General features: G+C 36.7%; 1 protein-coding gene across 3 annotated transcripts in view; it reads right to left on the minus strand.

Moving 5' to 3' along the window:
• Positions 1 to 1929: 1929 nt before the first annotated feature.
• The window catches only part of LOC132104049 (CUGBP Elav-like family member 3), a 28022-nt gene continuing 9675 nt past the window's right edge, over positions 1930 to 20276 (minus strand). Inside the window, exons 6-17 of one of the 3 annotated variants that reach the window (XR_009423504.1) lie at positions 10180 to 10228; positions 9490 to 9615; positions 8230 to 8309; positions 7870 to 8013; positions 7045 to 7189; positions 6794 to 6967; positions 6585 to 6644; positions 5977 to 6081; positions 5538 to 5681; positions 4940 to 5076; positions 4533 to 4632; positions 1930 to 3024 (exon numbers count right to left, since the gene is read on the minus strand). Coding sequence is in view for 2 of the 3 variants with exons in the window: in XM_059509235.1 (XP_059365218.1) it covers positions 4949 to 5076; positions 5538 to 5681; positions 5977 to 6081; positions 6585 to 6644; positions 6794 to 6967; positions 7045 to 7189; positions 7870 to 8013; positions 8230 to 8309; positions 9490 to 9615; positions 10180 to 10228 (1155 nt within the window). In the remaining variant the exon portion in view is untranslated. The remainder of the gene's footprint in view (positions 3025 to 4532; positions 4633 to 4939; positions 5077 to 5537; positions 5682 to 5976; positions 6082 to 6584; positions 6645 to 6793; positions 6968 to 7044; positions 7190 to 7869; positions 8014 to 8229; positions 8310 to 9489; positions 9616 to 10179; positions 10229 to 20276) is intronic. The other 2 variants (XM_059509236.1, XM_059509235.1) reach the window with 2 other exon arrangements.

Here is a 20276-nt window from a genome sequence, read left to right on the forward strand (position 1 = left end):
ACCCCCAGGGCATCCAAGATGTAGGTGACATTATTTCTTCAGTAGAACACACATGGAGATTTTTCAACCAAACCGTTGCAGTCTATCGCTCTTATATATACAGGTGCATCTCAATAAATGAGAATGTTGTGGAAAAGTTCATTTATTTCAGTAATTCAACTCCAACTGTGAAACTTGTGTAATTAATAAATTAAATGCACACAGACTTAAGTAGTTTAAGTCTTTGGTTCTTTTAATTTTGATGATTTTGGCTCACATTTAACAAAAACCCACCAATTCACTCGACAAATTAGAATACTTCATAAGACCAATAAAACTGGTCATTTATTGTACATTTACTCAATACTTGGTAGGGGCTCCTTTTGCTTTAATTACTTCCTCAATTCAGCGTGGCATGGACGTGATCAGTTTGTGGCACTGCTGAGGTGGTCTGGAAGCCCAAGTTTCTTTGACAGTGGCCTCAGCTCATCTGCATTTTTTGGTCTCTTGTTTCTCATTTTTCTCTTGACAATAGCCCATAGATTCTCTATGGGGTTCAGGTCTGCTGGGTTTGCTGGCCAGTCTAGTACACCAACACCATGGTCATTTAACCAACTTTTGGTGCTTTTGGCAGTGTGAGCAGGTGCCAAATCCTGCTGGAAAATGAAATCAGCATCTTCAAAAAGCTGGTCAGCAGAAGGAAGCATGAAGTGCTCCAAAATTTCTTGGTAAACGGGTGCAGTGACTTTGGTTTTCAAAAAACACAATGGACCAACACCAGCAGATGACATTGCACCCAAAATCATCACAGACTGTGGGAACTTAACACTGGACTTCAAGCAACTTGGGCTATGAGCTTCTCCACCCTTCCTCCAGACTCTAGGACCTTGGTTTCCAAATGAAATACAAAACTTGCTCTCATCTGAAAAGAGGACTTTGGACCACTGGGCAACAGTCCAGTTATTCTTCTGCTTAGCCCAGGTAAGATGCCTCTGACGTTGTCTGTGTTTCAGGAGTGGCTTAACAAGAGGAATATGACAACTGTAGCCAATTTCCTTTACACGTCTGTATGCCTTGACCCCAGCCTCAGTACATTCCTTGTGATGTTACCTCAAATTCTTCAATCGATTTTGCTTGACAATCCTCATAAGGCTGTGGTTCTCTCGGTTGGCTGAGCATCTTTTTCTTTCACACTTTATCCTTCCACTCAACCTTCTGTTGACATGCTTGGATACAGCACTCTGTGAACAGCCAGCTTCTTTGGCAATGAATGTTTGTGGCTTACCCTCCGGATTAGCCGAACTCATCACAATTAAAAGAATTACTGAAATAAATGAACTTTTCCATGACATTCTAATTTATTGAGATGCACCTGTATATAAATCTATAAAGTGGACCATTGACACTCCTAATGGAGATTGTAGATAGTGTCAGTGGTCCATTTGAGGGATAGGTGGTGGTAATGCACTTATAAGTCTGCGATCCGGCATAAAGCAAGAAGACGCTGCTGTGAACGCACTCAGAAGGACGTGCTCAGGAGAGTTCGGACAGTTAGAACATTGTGTGAAAAAAAGGTAAAAAAAAAAAAAAAAAAAAAAAAATTATATACATACCATTCAGTTTCTTGCACAGACATCTTGTGTCTTTACCCATCAGTGTATCGTCACGATTTAGTTTTTTTGGGGATGTTTTTTTATTTTTTATTGTGTGTTTTAGCCATGATATAGCCAGTCAGACTGCAACAGTTTGTTTTAAAAATCTCAGTTTGTGTTCTACTAAAGAAATAAAATCACCTACATCTTGGATGCCCTGGGGGTAAGTAGATAAACATCAAATTTTCATTTTTGGGTGAACTATCCCTTTAATCAGAATTTTCATGCATCTGAAAATATCACATATACAAACAAATGTATTACTGTAATCTCACACAGATATACAAAAAAATATTGTTTAAATTTTTATTCAAATTTTTTTTTTTTTTTTTAATTGACAAGTTGTGAAACAACAGTTGAAGAAAATAAATAGAATAATAATGAATGTTCATTAATGGTAAATCTGTAAATAAAATATCTAAAAATACACGGATTCATCGGAACATGTGCCAGTGATCCTCTATCTTCATAAATAATTTAAAAAATGGCTTCCATGAAGAAACTGATAAATTAATTGCAAAAAAGATAGAAATCACTTTCCCTAAATAATAATAATAATAGTATCCCAAATGTTTCCATCTTGACCTTCATTTTAAAAGCATGATATATACAATGAAATAAATTTTTTAAAATGTTTTTAACTTTCATGAATCTTCCCGAATCATCCACAATTTTAAAAAAAGAAAGAAAAACGAACAAATCTAAAAATAAAAAAAAAAACTCTTAACTACTGCCTTTCTGTGATAAACTATATTCAGTCGTTTTAGGGCGGTTTGCAAAATAGGACCAGCATCCCATACCACAGATCATTTGATTCCTTAAGTACTGAAGATGAAGACCAAAAGGAAATCCTTCAAAACTCCCAAAAGGACATTCTTTCTCTATCTACCATATACCACCCATCATTCTTTGCTCTGATCACATTGACCCAGTCCCACCCTCCCAACCGTTTCGATATGTCTACACATGGTCCCCTCGAATTTCTATATACATATTTTACATTGCTGCAGAAAGAATTTTAATAGTTCATAGTTCCTTTAAACCCAGAAGCAAAAATCATGTAGTACTGACTGACATATTTGCATTGGTCCCATTTGTGTGTGTGTGTGCAGGGCGTAGATGTGTGGGCCAAGGGCAGAAAGGTCACGACCCACAAGCAGAAGAGCAAGTAGCATTGCGTTGCTGATTGGTCCTATATTGTATACAGTTAAGGTAGCAAATCATTCTATTTAACCTGCACTTCTTGCGATAAGTCTGTCTTTGTGATTAAATGTACATTTTTGTTTAAATAATCTTGGTAGGTTTTATACTGTAGTTTTGTGAGAGTTGTTGGTCCCGTTATTTGCAGAGGAGGAAAAGAGACTTGTACTCTGATAGTTCTCTCCTTTCTTCCCTGTGAGAGAAAGAAAATGAAAACAGCAGTTAAGATCAAGTCACAAAAAACACTCCTACTTGTTTCAACATTATTGTGTATTTGGGAAGGTTATCTAAGGCTACGTCCACATTAATCTGGATAAGTCTGTAAACGCATTGCTTTTCTCTCCGTTTTGGCCTTTCGTCCAAATTAAAAATCTGATTTCCTTGCATCTGAAAATATCACAAGTTCCCATTTTTGTCCAGCAAAAAAAATAAAGTAAATAAATACAATACACATATTGTACCCATATAGATCTATGGTTGTACCAATATTGATGTGCCTTCTATTCAATTTAATACTGTTATTAAAGATAAATCTTACTATGTACAATCTTCATATGTTGAACAATCTGAGTGAGAGGTGGGATATTTGCAAAAAAAAAAAAAGATAGTGCCAGAATAGAGCGTTTATGATGTTTTAATGTTAGCACAGCAAGGCAATTTAAGCATTTTCAGGTTTGCAACTTTTGGAAAACGCTTAAAAATGCTAGTGTGGATAGAGAAAATTGCTAATATGGACGTAGCCTAATGCTCACCATTCTATACTTCCATGCAACCTACATTGTGAATCAGTGAATGGGGTTTTTAATGCAAGAGTGTGTTTCTCTGTTAGTGTTCATTTCAAATGGGGAAACATTTCTGGCAGGCAAACAAATTTCCAACATGCACCATAGGAATTCTGGGCTGTATTGTGTTCAGACGTTGTCTTAACTGCATCTTTTTTGATTGCTCAGACGAATGACTGAATATAAACGAACTATAGGCTTCCCTAAAATAACCCAGAATTCCTACAGGGGAATGCTGTTCTTTGGTCGGCACAATGCGTCACTTGTTTCACTATAACAACCACAAAGTGTCACCTCAAACCTCAGCGTGAGAGGGTTTGAGAGATATAATGAATGAAGTTCCCTACCTCTCGTTCGCTCTCACGCTCAAAAGCACGAATCGTTTGTATCATTCACGCAAGCACGTACACAAGCTCACTCGTTTGCACGAAACAGCATATCCACTAGCACAAATGCTCTTGGAATCAAATACAACCACACTGAGACCCCCCCACCCCACCATTCACAGTAACTATAACACCACCAGACTACATATGGGAGTATTTCATATAAGAAATAGAGTCATGACCAAACAAAACACAGAGGAGACTGATCAAAAACAAAATCCACCCAAAAGCAGCACATTGAGCTGGTTGATTAGAGTTCAATAGGATCAATTTAGTTTGAGTAACTCCATTAGCTACCGGAGCTACTTTAGGAGTAAATCACAGATTAGTGTCAGTTATTGATCAGTATTAATAAAACAAAAAGAGAGAGAGTCACAACGCACCAAACACAGTCCATAGTCAACACGGTAACCCGCCATGCACTCTCAGCATGGAGGATACATGACAAAGGGCCAAAAAACAAAACTGCTAATGGCAACCATCACAGGCAGGAATATATCTCCACAGTAATCAACACAGGCCAATCAACTTACAAACCAACGCTGTGGGAGGAAGGGGGAGCTTTATTGGATGCTAGGCCACCGTAGCCGTAGCGGCGTGGTCTCCGCACGAGTTATGATTGGATAGGGCAGCCTTGGTGTGGATGAGGATGTGTTTGTTTGTTTGATTGTTGTTGTTTTTTTTGTTGTTGTTGTTTTTTGTGAACAATGACACAGCACAAAAACAATAAATGAAAGTAGAAATTAATAAGGTTTTTTTTTTTTTTTTTTTAAGTTTTTTTTGCTGACGAGTTATGCTTTAGGTTACAGAATTTAATACTAAATCATTAGGTCAGTGATAACAATTTTAATCAGTCAAAACAGGCTAGATGTGTTAGTTTAGAACTGCTCACGAAGCATAAAACTGAGAGATTTAATGGAGGGGCACTTGTTTTCTTCACCTACTCGGCTCAGTATGGACGGTTGGCGTCTTTAGGCCTCTTCAGCTGAACTTTAAGCCTCTTCATGCCGATCTGAAAGCCGTTCATGGACTGGATGGCAGCCTGAGCGCTCGCTGGGTTGTCAAAGCTTACGAAACCTGAGACATGAAGGGTGTGACCAGAAACAAGAAAGAAACAGAAGATGTAAATGCTGTGGAGGAAGTGCTTCGTTTCAAGGCATTTCTCATGTCGTATCTTGTATTTTCATAGTTTTTTTTTTCATTTGATATGATTATTTTAATATTAGGGTGTATTTCATTTCATATTTCATTATGTTTTTCATATTAAGGTGTTTTTCACATCCTTTTTCATGTTACATGAAAAAAGTATATATTTTATGTCTTATTTATGCTTACATTTAAATAGTATTTCACATAATTTTCATGTTATATTTCAACACACCATATTTATGCCTACATTTCACCATACCTCATTTAAAGCAATATTCCATTATGTACTGAAATTTTTCATTTTATGTGTATATATATATATATATATAATTTGGTCTGTTAAATGCCTCCACATACAGCATCTAAATCACATTTTGGAAATCACTTACCAAAGCATTTGCTCTGGTTAGTGGCGCGGTCAACGAACACCTTGGCTGAAATGACATTACCGAAGGGCAGAAACATCTGCAGCATCTCAGAGTCGGTGAACTCCTGAGGCAGATGATAAATAAAGATATTGCAGCCTTCTGGGCCTGGAGGGAATAAGAGGAGAGAAGATATGAGACACTGGCAAGAAGAACGAGATACATGAAATACACACTGAAATACACACTGTTGCACTTGTTTCAGTCTAATTCTTCTATCATAAAAAGGAATGAACCATGTTGATCCCTGGATGAAAGATGGTGCTTTGAATGTTTTCATGGCACAGCATGAGATTCGGAGAACAATGATTGAGAAATACTTTCAGTAATAGTCAAGGAAATAGTCAAAACAGGATGTCAGTGGTTATAAAGTAGCCAGTTGGACAGGAAATTACATCATTACCTTCTCGTTGTTGCAGCTGCTGTGGCTGCTGTGGCTGCTGGGCAACCAAAGTGGGCTGATGTGGAAATGGTTGACCAATCAATCCATAAGCAGCAGGATATGTAGCTGTGGGCGGAGTAATGAAGTTAAACATGAGATCGGGTAAAGTAATCTATTCAAATGCATCAGCCAGCCTTGCCGTAAAAGTAGCCAAAACCAACTCAGCTAGTGACGCACTTCAATGAGCAACTAAAAAATCTTCATGAAGCTTGACTCATTTCTGTGAATCAGTTCTTTCGAGCAATCCACGCCAATGAAATAATTTACGCCAAAGCCACATGTAGCAGTTAACAGTGTTTAAAATGTTTTAGTAAAAGTATAGGGGGTTAGATTGGTGTATATAAGTAAAAACATCCATATGAATAAATATCTATTGTTTGTGTTCATTTAGTAAAAACATGAAAAATATGGAAAAACAATGTTTGTTATTTTAACCGCATTAGAAATTTTAACCGCCATGTTTGTAAAAAGCTGTTTTTATTTTATTTTTTGAAAAAGGGAGTACTAGATTCCACATTCCTCACAGACAACAAAATTCAAGCTGCATTTCAGGAGTTCAGAAGCCTCACCCGTGTAGTGTTGCATGCCTGTATACGCCTGCTGGAGAGGATCCAATGCAGGACTCTGAGCTGAAGGAGAGAGAAATGAAAACAAACAGAAGAAAAGCAGGGATGAGACAATTAGTAATGAAATTGTGAATCATGATTATAATACAATTTCTGGTTCAGCCCTACAATATAGTATTAAGATGAATAAAGACTGGAGGAACTACCCTCACCCTGATATGGATGAACTCCATTAGTGTAGAGGGCTTCAGAGGCAGACTGGCCATTGGGTGCGGAGAGTTGAGAGTAACTGTTGACTGCCATTGGTGGAGGCAAAGCAGGCACAGGTGTGGCAGCAATGGCTGGAGGAGTGCTCGTACCTACATCAGAATGACCCATGACAAATACTTGATTTAATCCAATAAGTCTTAGAATTGGAATATTTCTACAGACCCAATTGCTTTTGTAGCAGACTGTAATTCACCTGAGGAGGGCGTGATTGAGGCGATGGGTGTGGCTATAATGCTGTTGGGATTGAGAGCAGCCAACTGTTGCATCTGCACCGCTGCAACTGTCGCCACAGGAGACAGATATGCAGACTGAGCCACCAAGGCCTGCTGTTGGACGAGCTGAATTAGACAAAAAAAGGGAGTGAATCCAAAGCTTTGTACAAAAGGACTACGACATAAAATTCTGAGCAAAGTTGGACTAGTTTCAAGTCCTTTGCAGGGCTTATGAGTTAAATGCCATTTCAATTACAATTTCCTGTGTGCAGAACGAAAAGTAATTATGGAAGTATTTCTGGCACCAAACCCAGTGCAACTTCCAGTTATTGCTATAATCCCAATTCAGTTTCATCCCAAAGTATTTTCTGTGAACTAAATCCTGGTACAAACATTGGCCCATCAAATATTTGGAAACATAAGCCACTCCAAAGTATGAAAGTCATTGCATTAGAAACCAAAATATGAAACCAATAAGAAATTAGTCAGGCAAGACAGACAATGTTCAAACTTGTTTGTTGGATTTAAATGATTAAATATACTGTTCAAGTCCAAATTTAGTTCCTCAGTGGACATATTATGTAACTCACACACTACTGATTAAAAGTTTGGTCGGTTTCAGTAAGGTTTTTAAAAAAAAGCTCACCAACTCTGCATTTCTTCGACATAAAATACAGGAAAAAAAAAAACACGGTAAATATTGTGAAATATTATTACAATTTAAAATCTTTAACCCTGCCCCCAATCTTTTGTACAGTAGACCAAATATATTCTTGCTCTGGATGTTGTGTGGTGTTAGTGCTCACTGCCTGTGTGTAGGCGTTGTAGGCGCCCAGGTGTAGACTCATGGGACTAATGACACCCAGCTGGGAGGCCACCTGCTGCATACGCCTGATTCCTCTCTCCTTCTCTGTGTCTGCAAACTTCACCACCAGACTAGAAGATGCACCCTTAGGGGATAAAGAAGTCCTCATTCTCAAACAACATAAAATAAAAGAAACTGAGAAGTCTTGAGGTAAAATATGCAGTGGGTGATGTTAAAACAAAGCCAAAGACTCTGTAGTGAGTGAGTGTGAATATATAAACAATGTGCTACTGTGTTGTATTATGCCTGTAGGTGTGATTGTGGGAGTAATCCTGAATGTGACCGTGAACAAGACACTAACCGGGAGAGTGCGGCTGCCGTGTAGAGCACTAATAGCCGCCTGCGCTTCTGCATTACTCTGATATTTTACAAAAGCACAACCTGCAACACACAACACATTATTAGACAGGGCTGGAGCGATGTGGCAAATGCATTAGGCAGACATTTTATTGTCTACACCAATGCATCATCAAGTGGGAGTATTTAAACAAATTAAATCAAATACAACAAGCTGAGGTTGGTACAAATGCCCACATTATTTCCCAAGGCCTACATCTGTACATATGGGAGAGTAAAAGTAAAACAGTTAATGATTTACTACAGCAGGTGCATCCGTTTTATTCACCTCACACATAATTACACGGAGCCCACACATCCATCACTTTATAAATCACAGGCTGTGGCGAACGGACTATCATTCATTAGCCAATATACGTGTAGATGAGCAAACACACTGCTGCAACCCTACTAGTGTTTGTATTACTACAATGCTGGTACAGATGTGCTCTATCGCCTGCAATCTTATCGAAAGAGCCTTCAGTCAAAGACAACTGGCAAGCCTTGCTAAAACAATTTATTTGTTACAATTTGTATCTATAATATGTGGTTAATTTGCCATCTGTATTCAAAATGTGTGACAATGGAGTTCACTAAAAGAATATTTTAAGGGAACGTAATTGAATACTGACAGAAGTTCCACTCAAACCACATCCCCCAAAGAAATACTAATAAAAGAGCAATAATAATAATAATTCAATTTTAATTATTGTATATATATATATACGTGTATATATATACAAAAAAATAGTTTACGGGAATGTACTTGAACACACAGAGAGAAGATCCACTTAAACCATAGCTTCCAAACAAGAAATGCTAATAAATAAATGAATAAATAACAAATATGTATTATTAAGATGAAGAAGAAAAATGGAAATGATAGTCAATCAGTTATTATTGAAAACTTATTAAATTATTAAATAAAAAACTTGATTAACAATACAATAATTACTATTATTAGTAATACTATATTTATAAATATTGTATAATGATAAACAATTATTATTTTAATAATATGAATAACATTATTTAAACAAAAGTATTATATATTAGTACTATAAATTATTAATTACAATTGTTGACCAAAAATACAATAGTGATAATAATTATTGTTATTATTAGTAGTGGTATTATATTCGAATTGAAGCTCATGATAAAGCTGGTTAACCCTCTTCTTTGCAGGGCAGCATGCAGTGCATGTATTTGAATGTGGTCTGCACACCTTTGCTGGCTCCGTCAGGCCCTCTGAGTACTGTGCACTCCTCTATACTTCCAAAAGGCTCAAACATTTTTTTTACATCGGTGTCTGACAGCTGTTTCCCCAACATCCCCACAAACAGCTTCCTGTCTACAAACAGAAAGACAGATCATGATAAATATACATTTATTAGAGCAATGGCTGTGTGAGATCATGTATCATCCTTAAGTGGTAATAACCATCAAATCATCGCAGATAATATTTGTCACTTCATGTTAGTGTAAGCTTCACAGTGTGATGACATTAATGGACACTAGAGGGCCCTAGAGGACCGTCACTTGCAGCGCAAATGGCACAGCTCATGTTTTGTGTGTGTATTAATGCAGAAATACGATAAAAACTATTGCGTTGTATCTCGGATTGTGTTGCTGTTTTCATCCAATAAGAGATTATTAAATCAGTCTGTATTCATTCCACGCCCATTTAATGGGTTTAAACTGTTGAATTCTTGAATTATTAATACATTTTGGTATTTGTAATACAAAATATGAAGTATGTGTTTACTTTGAAGACAAAACTATCCCGTAAGTGAGCAAAATGTGACAAAACTGTCCTTTGAAGACATTCTCAAAGGTAAAAATGATTTATAAATCAAGTGTGTATAGATAGACAGACAGCCAAGTGTGTGTGTGTGTGTGTGTGTGTGTGTTATACCTCCTCTGCCCTCACTGTCTGCTGGCTTCACTTGAATGGGGCGGTTCATCTGAAAAACAGAGCACATGATCACATGATCAACTACACTTCAGAATCCAGATCTTTCACTTCCTCTTGTGCTTGAATGTACAGTATGTGCATGATGAAGATCTCACGACCTGCCCATCTGCCTCAATATTCCCGAGTCAAAAGCAAAATCTCCACACTGGCCCTGCTTCTGTTGGGTTTCCATCATTTTATCTCTGGTCTCTGATCTCTCCATGTAGCCTTTGTACTTGTTTGCCTCTATTTGAGGCCTAATCGCCATCTCTCCTCCCCCACTTTTATCTCTCATCAAGAATCGGTTTTATGCTCTTTCTCTCTCCATCCAGCATAATCCTGCCACCCCCCCCCCCCCCACTCTCTCTCTCTCTCTCTCTCTCTCTCTCTCAGGCACCGGGAAAAGCACACACCCCCGCAGGATTGGGGAAGTGATGAGATTAAGCACGCTCGCTGGCTAATCTGGATTACAGATGCACAGCAGATTAAAATGGTGAGAGATTCTGGGTTTGTGAAACAGAAGAGAGAAAGAGGCACAAGGGGAAAGAGGGGAGAGAGATTTTTCACTTATTTTAAGCATACACAAACAAAAAAAAGGGAGTAAAGTTATTAAATGCTCTTCTTTTTAGTTCATCTTTTCTACATAGGAAAGACTACAAAATCAACTAATATAAAATGCTAAATATAGTCTCTATAATATGTCTTTAAGACATTTGAGCAACTCTTAACATGCAGTGTAATTTTGTTTCTCAGGTAAATTTATGCAGTATTATTAAAGCGGAAATATTTGTACAAAAATGAAATATTAATACTAATCAAAAATAGATCACATTAAATTAATCATTTTTTATAACGGATCATGTTACAAAAAATTGCTATTTCAAATGAATGCCATTCTTTTGAACATTCTATTCATAGATTAAAAGAAAACATTCAAGATACCTGAAAACATTTTATATAAAACATTATATATAGTATAGTATAGTAATGCAATAATATTTCACAATATTAAAGTTTTGACTGTATTTATGATCAAATAAATGTAGTCTTGGTGAGCATAAGATACTTTCAAAAACATAACAAAAATCTTACCAACCCCAAACTTATGAACCTTAGTATATGTATATACAAATATAAAATGACAATTAAATCACAATTCTGACCACAAATGCTACTGTAAAAGAAATGCGACAACACATTACAAGTAGGCTATAAAACTATTTCCTTATTGTTCTCGAAAAACAAACCTAAAATGATTTTAGGAATAAACTTTTGTTTTACTAAATAAAAAGAAAATCCGAATTACCATGAATAGTAGAAACTATTAGTATTGTAATTTAAATTATTTCACAATTCTACATTGAATTATTCAATCACTACAGCCCTAATTTAAATAAATACAATTAGTAAAAGGACTAGATGAGAGGCAAGAAGAGAAGCTGTGAGCTAAATTGCCCAAATCAACATAAAGGCATTAATTATGCAGCAGGTGACATTTCGGCCCAGTTCAGATGGCTTGGTTTTATCCGACCAGCCGCGATCACTCATCTGGGGTCCGTATTGATCAGGCACTCGCTCGCACACATACAGCACTTTATAAACCTTACATAATACCAAAAACATATTACACGACACAAACAGAAGGGTGTTTATCAGGATCACTAATGAAGCAGATCTCATTGATTGCTGCAGTAATGTAAAGCACTGTAAAGATCCTACTATATGTCTATTCTGAATCAGTTCTTCGGCTTTCCTAGTGTAACTCCCTCTGGTGATTACTAATCTGATCTCAAATGTAAGAGCTTGTTTTGCAGCGCTTAAATCTGATTTGCCCAAATCTCTTTGTTTATTTTCAGAAAACACCAGCATACTTTTGAGGGTGTTTTATCATTGTATTGAGGGCAGCTGCTCCCAATTTAGTTCATACACAAGTTTGTTTAATGGGTCTTCCATCACTTTCAACCAAGAACTCTTTTCTTGGATCCACAAAATTCTAAACATTATTTGCTGAAAAACTTCTTAAACATCACTGGAGTTTCAAATACAGGGTACCAGATTCAGTGTTGGTCAATGGAAACAATGGCATTTGTTTTCATTAATGTGCCATATTTGAATATACACCAGTGTTCAAAAGTTTGGGATGCATTACACAAAAGTCACAGTAAAGACATTTATAATGTTAGCAAAAAATCAATTTCATAAAAGTACTGTTTTCTATTTATTAAAATTAACCTTTTTATTCATCAAAGACTCCTGAAAAAATTGGCTCATAATTTCCAGAAAAATAAAGCATCACTGTTTTCAACATTTATAAAAAGAAATGTCTGAAAATGAAACTTCGCCATCACAGGAATAAATTACATTTTAAAATGAAAATAAAATTAATAAATTAAAATAGAAAACATGTATTTTAAAATCTAAAATTATTTCACAAAATTACTGTTTTTAGCTGTATTTTTTCATCAAACAAATGCAGCTTATGTGAGAGACTTTTACAATTTTACCAACCCCAAAGTTTTGAATGCTAGTGTAAAAGATAATAAATAACATCTAAAGGCTGCAGTGGATTAAAAAATATATTACAATACAGCAAACAGCCTCTGAATGTCTTCAGAAATAACATGCACTTCCACTGCATGATAAAGATTCACCAGGACATTTTTACAGTGACAGTGAGTAAAGTATGACAGAACTTTCATAGTTTGGTGAACTGTTCCTTTCATGGAAAAGTTCTGATCATGACAATGTAAATGTATTTATCTATCAAAAGAGGAAAAGTAAAGCCCTCCTGAGTTCTTTGGACAGGTTTTCTAAAAAAAAAAAACATGCTAAGGTGACATTAGGGTGTTAACCTCTTTATTTTCAAGACCGTACGACACAGCAGATTGCTGGCCAAGTGTTGACCACATGAACACTCTGAAATGGTCAGCAAAATGGATTAGGTTAACAATGACTGTGCCTTTTTAGTTTCATTTTCAGAAAGCAGCCAACTCACATCAAGGTTGAGACAAAGGGACAGCTCGCACACTCATTTAACATGCATGCATCCACCGGGAAATGGCACATCAGTTAATAAAAAAATACAGAAAAACATCATTTCTGTTCTGATACACCGGGCGGTACAAGCTACAGACGCATTACAAGGTACAAGAAAATCCTTGAGGAGATTTATTAATATCTTTCCTTGCACTGTGATGATTCACAGAGCTTCAAGGATTAAAGAAAGGAGAAACAGAGACAGCGGCAGAGAACAAAAAGGAAAGGGTAAGGAGAAAGCGTACAAAGGGACGAAAGAGACGAGAAAGAGAGGGAGAGAGAGACAGAGAGAGAGAGAGTCGTGGCACTGCCACTTCAGGTCGGCACGGCAACCAATCCTCTGTCACCATGACAACGGCAAGACGAGCTACACAGCAGGTAAACAAGGTTGCCCTGGACGACGAGAGGAGGGGACAGTAGTGATGGGGAAAATAGAACAAGTGAGACAGAGGTGGAAAAAAGTGATGGAAGGATCGAAATGAATGAAATGTGAGTCTTTGAGAATATATTTATGAGAACGGAAAGAGAGAGAGAGACGGAGATGGACAGATAAATGTAGCGGGTGTAACTGCTATGGTTGCCAGAGCAACGGAGGCAGTGAAGACTCCTCTTCGTCTAGGCGAAAGAAACCTGTTGGCTTCTAGAAAGACAGCTGGAAAATCAATGAAAATGTACAGAAAACCTATAACCGTACTACTACTATTACACTTACATTCATTAAATCTACTCTTCTATATACATTAACGATCAGAAGATTGGGGTTCTAGATTTTGTTTTTAAAAACGCTTTTATTTGATTCAAATATTATTACAATTTTCTATTATATTTCTACTGAATATATGAATATATAGAAATAGAACTTATTTCTGTGATGGCAAAGCTGAATTTTCAGCAGCCATTACTCCAGTCTTCAGAAATCATTCTAATATCTCGGTGCTCAAGAAACATTTATTATTATTATCAACGTTTAAAAGGACACCATTTGTTTGAAATGTGTAGAAGTATTTACTGTCACTTTTGATCAATTTAATGAATCATTGTTATATAAAATAATCCATTTCTTTTCTTTTTTTAATTAATTTGGATATATCGCTAATCATTCAAAATAACCTTTCAAAAATTCTGGTTTTTCGTGGATTTTCAAGAAAATGTATATAGCACCACTGACATTAAATCTAAGTGACAATTTAATAATGTAAATAATTAAATAAACTGTAGAACATGATGTTTAAAAACACCAGGACTCAAAGAATGTGTGCTGTTTGTGTGTAAAACACATCAATACATAAATAAATGTAATCCTACAATCTGTGTTGCAGCAAGAAAATGCAATCATATGCTTACAAAAATAGAAAATACTGATGAAAATATAATATCTCTCCATACATGCCATCAGAAGTGCAGGTCATAACCGTGGCTTCATTCGCCTGCCAGCAAAAACACTCCATTGAAATGATGAGCACAAACGTTTAATCTCCGCCTTGATCTGAGGCCAGGGATTTCAGTGGGATTATGGGATATTAAATCCATAGATTATTCAATCAACTGACATTTACTCTGCCGCCAGCCTCCATGTATTACTTCAAACATATATACAAATAAATCACCATGTTTAACCTGTAAAATACCTATATTTGAAACGAATTGTGAAGACACACCCAAATTTGACTTTTCCATTCACACAAACTCTGAACAATATGAACCAAAGGCGGTGACTCATAAGAGCTTAAAAATCAGATCACAATTCCCGTTCACTCATTCACTACATGCCTGCAGGGCATGCTGTTTGTTCATACTCCTTAAGTTTCTCTGTGCATGGAAAGAATGATTTGCACTCAGGCTCAAGAGGATCTCTCTTGTGACTTGTTAGTGTGTGTGTGTGTGTAGTGGCAGATGTTAAATTAGGTGTGTATCTACACAAAGACTATTCTCAATCTTTCCTCTGTACCCATCATGCAATGCTGGTCATTGCATTGAGCCGGTTCCCTAGCAACCCAGCATCCCTTGTCCCAGCCGTCTCCTGGCAACAAGACCTGCGACCGTAATCAACCTGCACGCCGCCCCACCCCCAATATATTCCACTCGCTTTCTTTTCAATCTCCTTTTTTTCTCGCTTATTCTTTCAGCCGTTCTATCCATCTCCCATTTATAACAAACAGAGAACGGTCTTCAGAAATATGTAGTTTCATTGACATTTAACATGCCAAAGAGAACATACTTTAATTGGTACTTACATTTCTTTTACTCAAACACAAAACTGTACATTTAACATAACTGAAAACTGAAATTGTGTGAAAATGGCTCCAGTTGGGAAATATGCATTGGTTGGGCTCGCTAACTCAATATGCATATCAAATTCTGAATGTAACAATGCTATTACACTGTAAAAAAATCTAACGTTGTTACTTTACAAAGCTCAGTAAACAATTTCTATAAAAACATAATTGCATTACTATTATTTTGCATAGAATACGTTGTTTAATAATGCTATTGTACACTCAACCAACTGTATTTATTACCACTGTCTTATGCTGCTGCTGTTCATAATGTATATATAATCCAACATTGCATTCCTATTTATATTCTGTACATACTCTTCTTAATACTGTATATAGCAACTATATAGTGTAAATTCTGTATCATAGCTTCACTTACTCTGCACTGATATGTATATAAAACACTATATTCTTACACTTCTGGTTAGATGCTAAATGCATTTCATTAGCTGTGTACTTGTACTCTGCATAATGACAATAAAGTTGAAACTAATCTAATCTAATTCAAACTAAATCACTTTTTCCAAGCAAACAGACCTCATATGAGCGATGCTTGCAACAACGCTAATATCTAACACCCCGAACACGCCGTCAACACTGGTGACGCTGTCCTATTGTTTGAGATGGGGGTGCTACTTTATTTATGTCTATGGGAACCAAGTGCGGATGAGGAAAGCAATGGATTTCACGCCCTTTTTTATGTAAATAATTTCTATTTTTTTGCTAGTCTTTATAGATTAGATGAACTTCTCAGTCTGTTAATATGAACAAATAAAAAATTCAATTGGAGATAGTTGTGTATTTTTGAACTGAATTCTAAGGGACAACCATTGATTTCTGTGGTAACTGTCAGTTTGTATTTAACACACAATATTCTTAAAGAGTGTTGGAACTTGTTGGTAAAAGCAGGTATAGAATTAATATTATTTAAAAAAATCATCATGGCACTTCAAATTGAAAATTCAATAAGGCCTTATTACTCATCAGGAAATCTGCAAATGCTATATTCATCATTTAGTGCCTGTATGGGTTTTCATGAGCAACAATATCGATCTGGGACACATTCAAAAAGAAGACAGATTACCGCCAGCAAACAAGCTCTTAAGATTACATGATTTGTTGCAGATGACAAAACCAATCAAATCAAGAGAGGAAGTAGGATGGACCCAAGAGGATCTGTGTTTGTGACTTTATTATAATAAATGTCTGAGCATCTGAACACTTACACAAACATAAAAATGGCTGCTAATATTTGCCGCTAACTTCCTTTTGAAAAGTGGCTAGCCATTGGCTAGTTTATTTTATGTCAATGGTGTGAAAAATCTGCTTTGCACAGTGGATAGATGTCCGTCAGATTAAGTTCTGCTATCACAGAGTGTGTAATCATCAAAGGCCACACACACACACACACACACACACACACACACACACACACTCTCTTGCTAGCAGATGTCTGTCTTTAAGCTTGTGGACGTCCACTGTCCCCCCTTCCAACAGTGGCCCCTCCCCCCATCACCACCGCGGCTCATTATGTCAAATTTTCTTTCATTTCCCCCTTCCCCCAATTCAACCCCGATCTTTCCCCCTTTCACAAATCTGTCCAATATCTCTTTAATTAGACCTAGTTTCACCTCTCTGCCTCTTTCACACTCTCGAACCCTGGAACCCTTCAATTCATCCGAACAATGGACTCATCCTGTCTGGATGTGAGTATACACACTGACACTAAATCAAATTTACTTAATCTTGCATTTCTTGAAAGGAAACATGCGAGCGCATGCAATTTCACATTTGAACCGTCGGTTTGTGTAAGTCTAATATGATCGCTTGTCTTTTATTTGTGTAAAAAGTACTGACATGCATACACTTTCTCACACATAATCATAGAAGTACATTTTGTACGTGTACAATTTCACACAAACACATAAGTTAAATGTGAAATGTAGTGCACTATATTTGTAAAAAGCACTCACTTAGCAAAACATGATGTATTTTATGGTATACAACCACCAGTCTTGTCTTATTTGACTTTCCGACCACACTAAACACACTACGACGGAAATCAGAATGAGCACATTGCACTAAACTACAAATAAACATCCAGACATTTGCTCTCACACACTCCATCCCCCTCCTGATAACACCTGCCCCCCTCCTCCACAACAAAGGCACAACAGACGCTCTTTTAAACACATGCATTCAGACGCACAACAACTCGTCCAAAACACAAAAATGGCAAAATGTATGCACACACGCATCACAGATAGACGTTCAACTGCCATTTTGCTATCAATAACCAAAGGGAGCGCTTATTCAAAGGAGATCAGGTGTAATCTGATGCTTTGAATCAAAATTATAATAGCAAAAACAACATTAATAGTGCCAAAAGAAGCTATCTGGTCTTTCCTGCTGATCTACTGCGTCTTGCTTTTTTGTCATGATTTTTAAGGCTGAGGAAGGAGTAAGAGTAAAGCTGTTTGTGAAACAGCAAATAAAACAACTTAAACCACAAAAAAACTCATTGTGGAAGCTGATATTTATCTTAACTGAAGTCAGATAGGATCCAGCTGAGTCACATTTTACCATAAATCACCAACACAACTGTGTTTCAAATTCATCCAGTGTTTTAGCCCTGTAGTACACTAGGCTAGCTAGCTGCTGCCAAAAGCCAAAGGGAATATGATTAGAGATGTAGAGGAAATGAGCGATTGAGGGTGTGTACATGAATGCAGTGCTGGATTTAAAAGCGCATACGAATGTATGCGCGACGGAAGTACTTTGTATGACACCTGGAGCTTTGTTGTGCCCATGCAAGTGGGGCCATGAAAAAACAGGGGTAAGCAAACACATTGGGATGGCAATGATAGGCAGAGAGCAAAAGATAGGAGAGATGGGGAAAGATGGGGAGGAGGAGGAGAGCATGGGGCTGAAAAAAGAAAGAGGTCTCCAGGTCTCCATTCTCCGCCTCTGTCTACAATCACTGCGTGCCTCTCACCTGAAATTAAACATAAGGCCAGGTGCCACTCCAGCCATGCCATCTGTTCAACCCCTCCTCCCTTGTCTTCCTTTACCTCTCTATTCAATACACTGCTCTTAGTTGATCTTTTATTCAGAGTTTCAACAGTAGCGAAATCAGAATATTATACAGTTTTTGTCAGTTATTTTTTGCTCCTCCAAACAGTAGTCTGTTTGGTAACACTTTATTTTAAGGTGTCCTTGTTGCACGTTACATGTACTTATTATTCTAATAACAATTAATTATGCATAATTACATGCAAGTACCCCTAAGCCAAACCCTAATCCTAACCCTAACCATATAGTAAGTACATGTTGTTAATATTACTACTTAAAAGTTTAATTACACTGTAACAAGGAAACCTTAAAATTAAGTCTAACCAAATATATGAAATGTGACTATTCCAAACCATACATTTACAAACATTTGTATGTTTTGAATCTTCTTTCATCTGTAGAACATGAAAGAACGTGTTATGAAGAATATTTAAGTGTTTTTTTCCTCCATACAAAGAAACAATGTTGTAATTGTTGACTAAAACTACAACTAAAACTAAAGCTATTACAGATCAGTTTCATTAATTGAAATAAAGCTGAAATAAAATAAAATGAAAATATCAGACCTCAAATGAAAGTGAGAAATTTTGCCTTGGCAAATAACTAAAATACAATTTTTAACTGAAAGTTAAACAAATAAATAAAAGCTTAATAAACATTTTAAATAAAATGGCATAGGCACACGACAAAATGACTAAAAATACAAATAAAATCTAAATGAAAAATGTATAAATACTACAATAAATAATCCTAAAAGTATAACAATGAAAGGCAAAGGAATACAAAACAGCATTGGTTCCCATTAACTTTCATTGCAAGGACAAAAAAAAACCTTGAGACATTTTTCAAAATATCTTTTGTGGTTTGCAGAAAAAAATGAAGTCATAAAGGTCTGGAACAACATGAGAATAAGTAAATGATGGCAGAATTGTATTTTTTACATTATTTGAACAAGGTACGTTTTCATCACTCGCAAAATTACAATGCACATATTGAGTCTCAAAGATCAAATCTGAATTGGATGTAGTGTGAACAAAGCCTGAGAGAAAAAGAGAAAAAGTGAGAAATTAAGGTTCCAAGCCAATTTCTGTCTTATCTTATCTGTCTTTCTCCTCTCATCGTGGTTACAATTCCTATCTCAACCACACATCACGCAGCGTTGCCAGAGCAATTCGCTATGATTGACAGGCAGTGGGCGGGGCCTGATCTGACTGGCAGGTGCCATGAGCTGGTAATAATGCCACACAGCTGGGCTGTCTGTATATGTGTGTGTGTGTTAAAAAAAGAAAGAACGAAAGAGAGAGACAGAAAAAGAAGAAGAAAGATTTCTGTTTAGGAAAGGTAGGTGTTGTTCTTAAAAATATGGTTTCCGTCGAACCTCATGGGGTAGGTTTGAACACCATCTTACCAGGCTTAGGTGAAGCAGGACACTAATAGAAGGATGGAGGAATAGAGAAGGAGGAGAGAGGATTTAAAGTCAGGGGAACCTGCTGATCTGTGTCTGGAGAGGTCGGCAAAGGTCAGATTACTGTCATGCTAATAATGGGATTTGTTCTGGAGTTACCCATGAGCACACATGCGCATAACATTACTCACCATAAGGAAAAACCATCTAAAGATACTCACAAACATTGATTCTCTAAAACCAAGGTAGAATAAGGTTTACTTTGCTCA

This window comes from Carassius carassius, chromosome 25 (genome assembly GCF_963082965.1).
Source record: "Carassius carassius chromosome 25, fCarCar2.1, whole genome shotgun sequence".
NCBI lineage: Eukaryota > Metazoa > Chordata > Actinopteri > Cypriniformes > Cyprinidae > Carassius > Carassius carassius.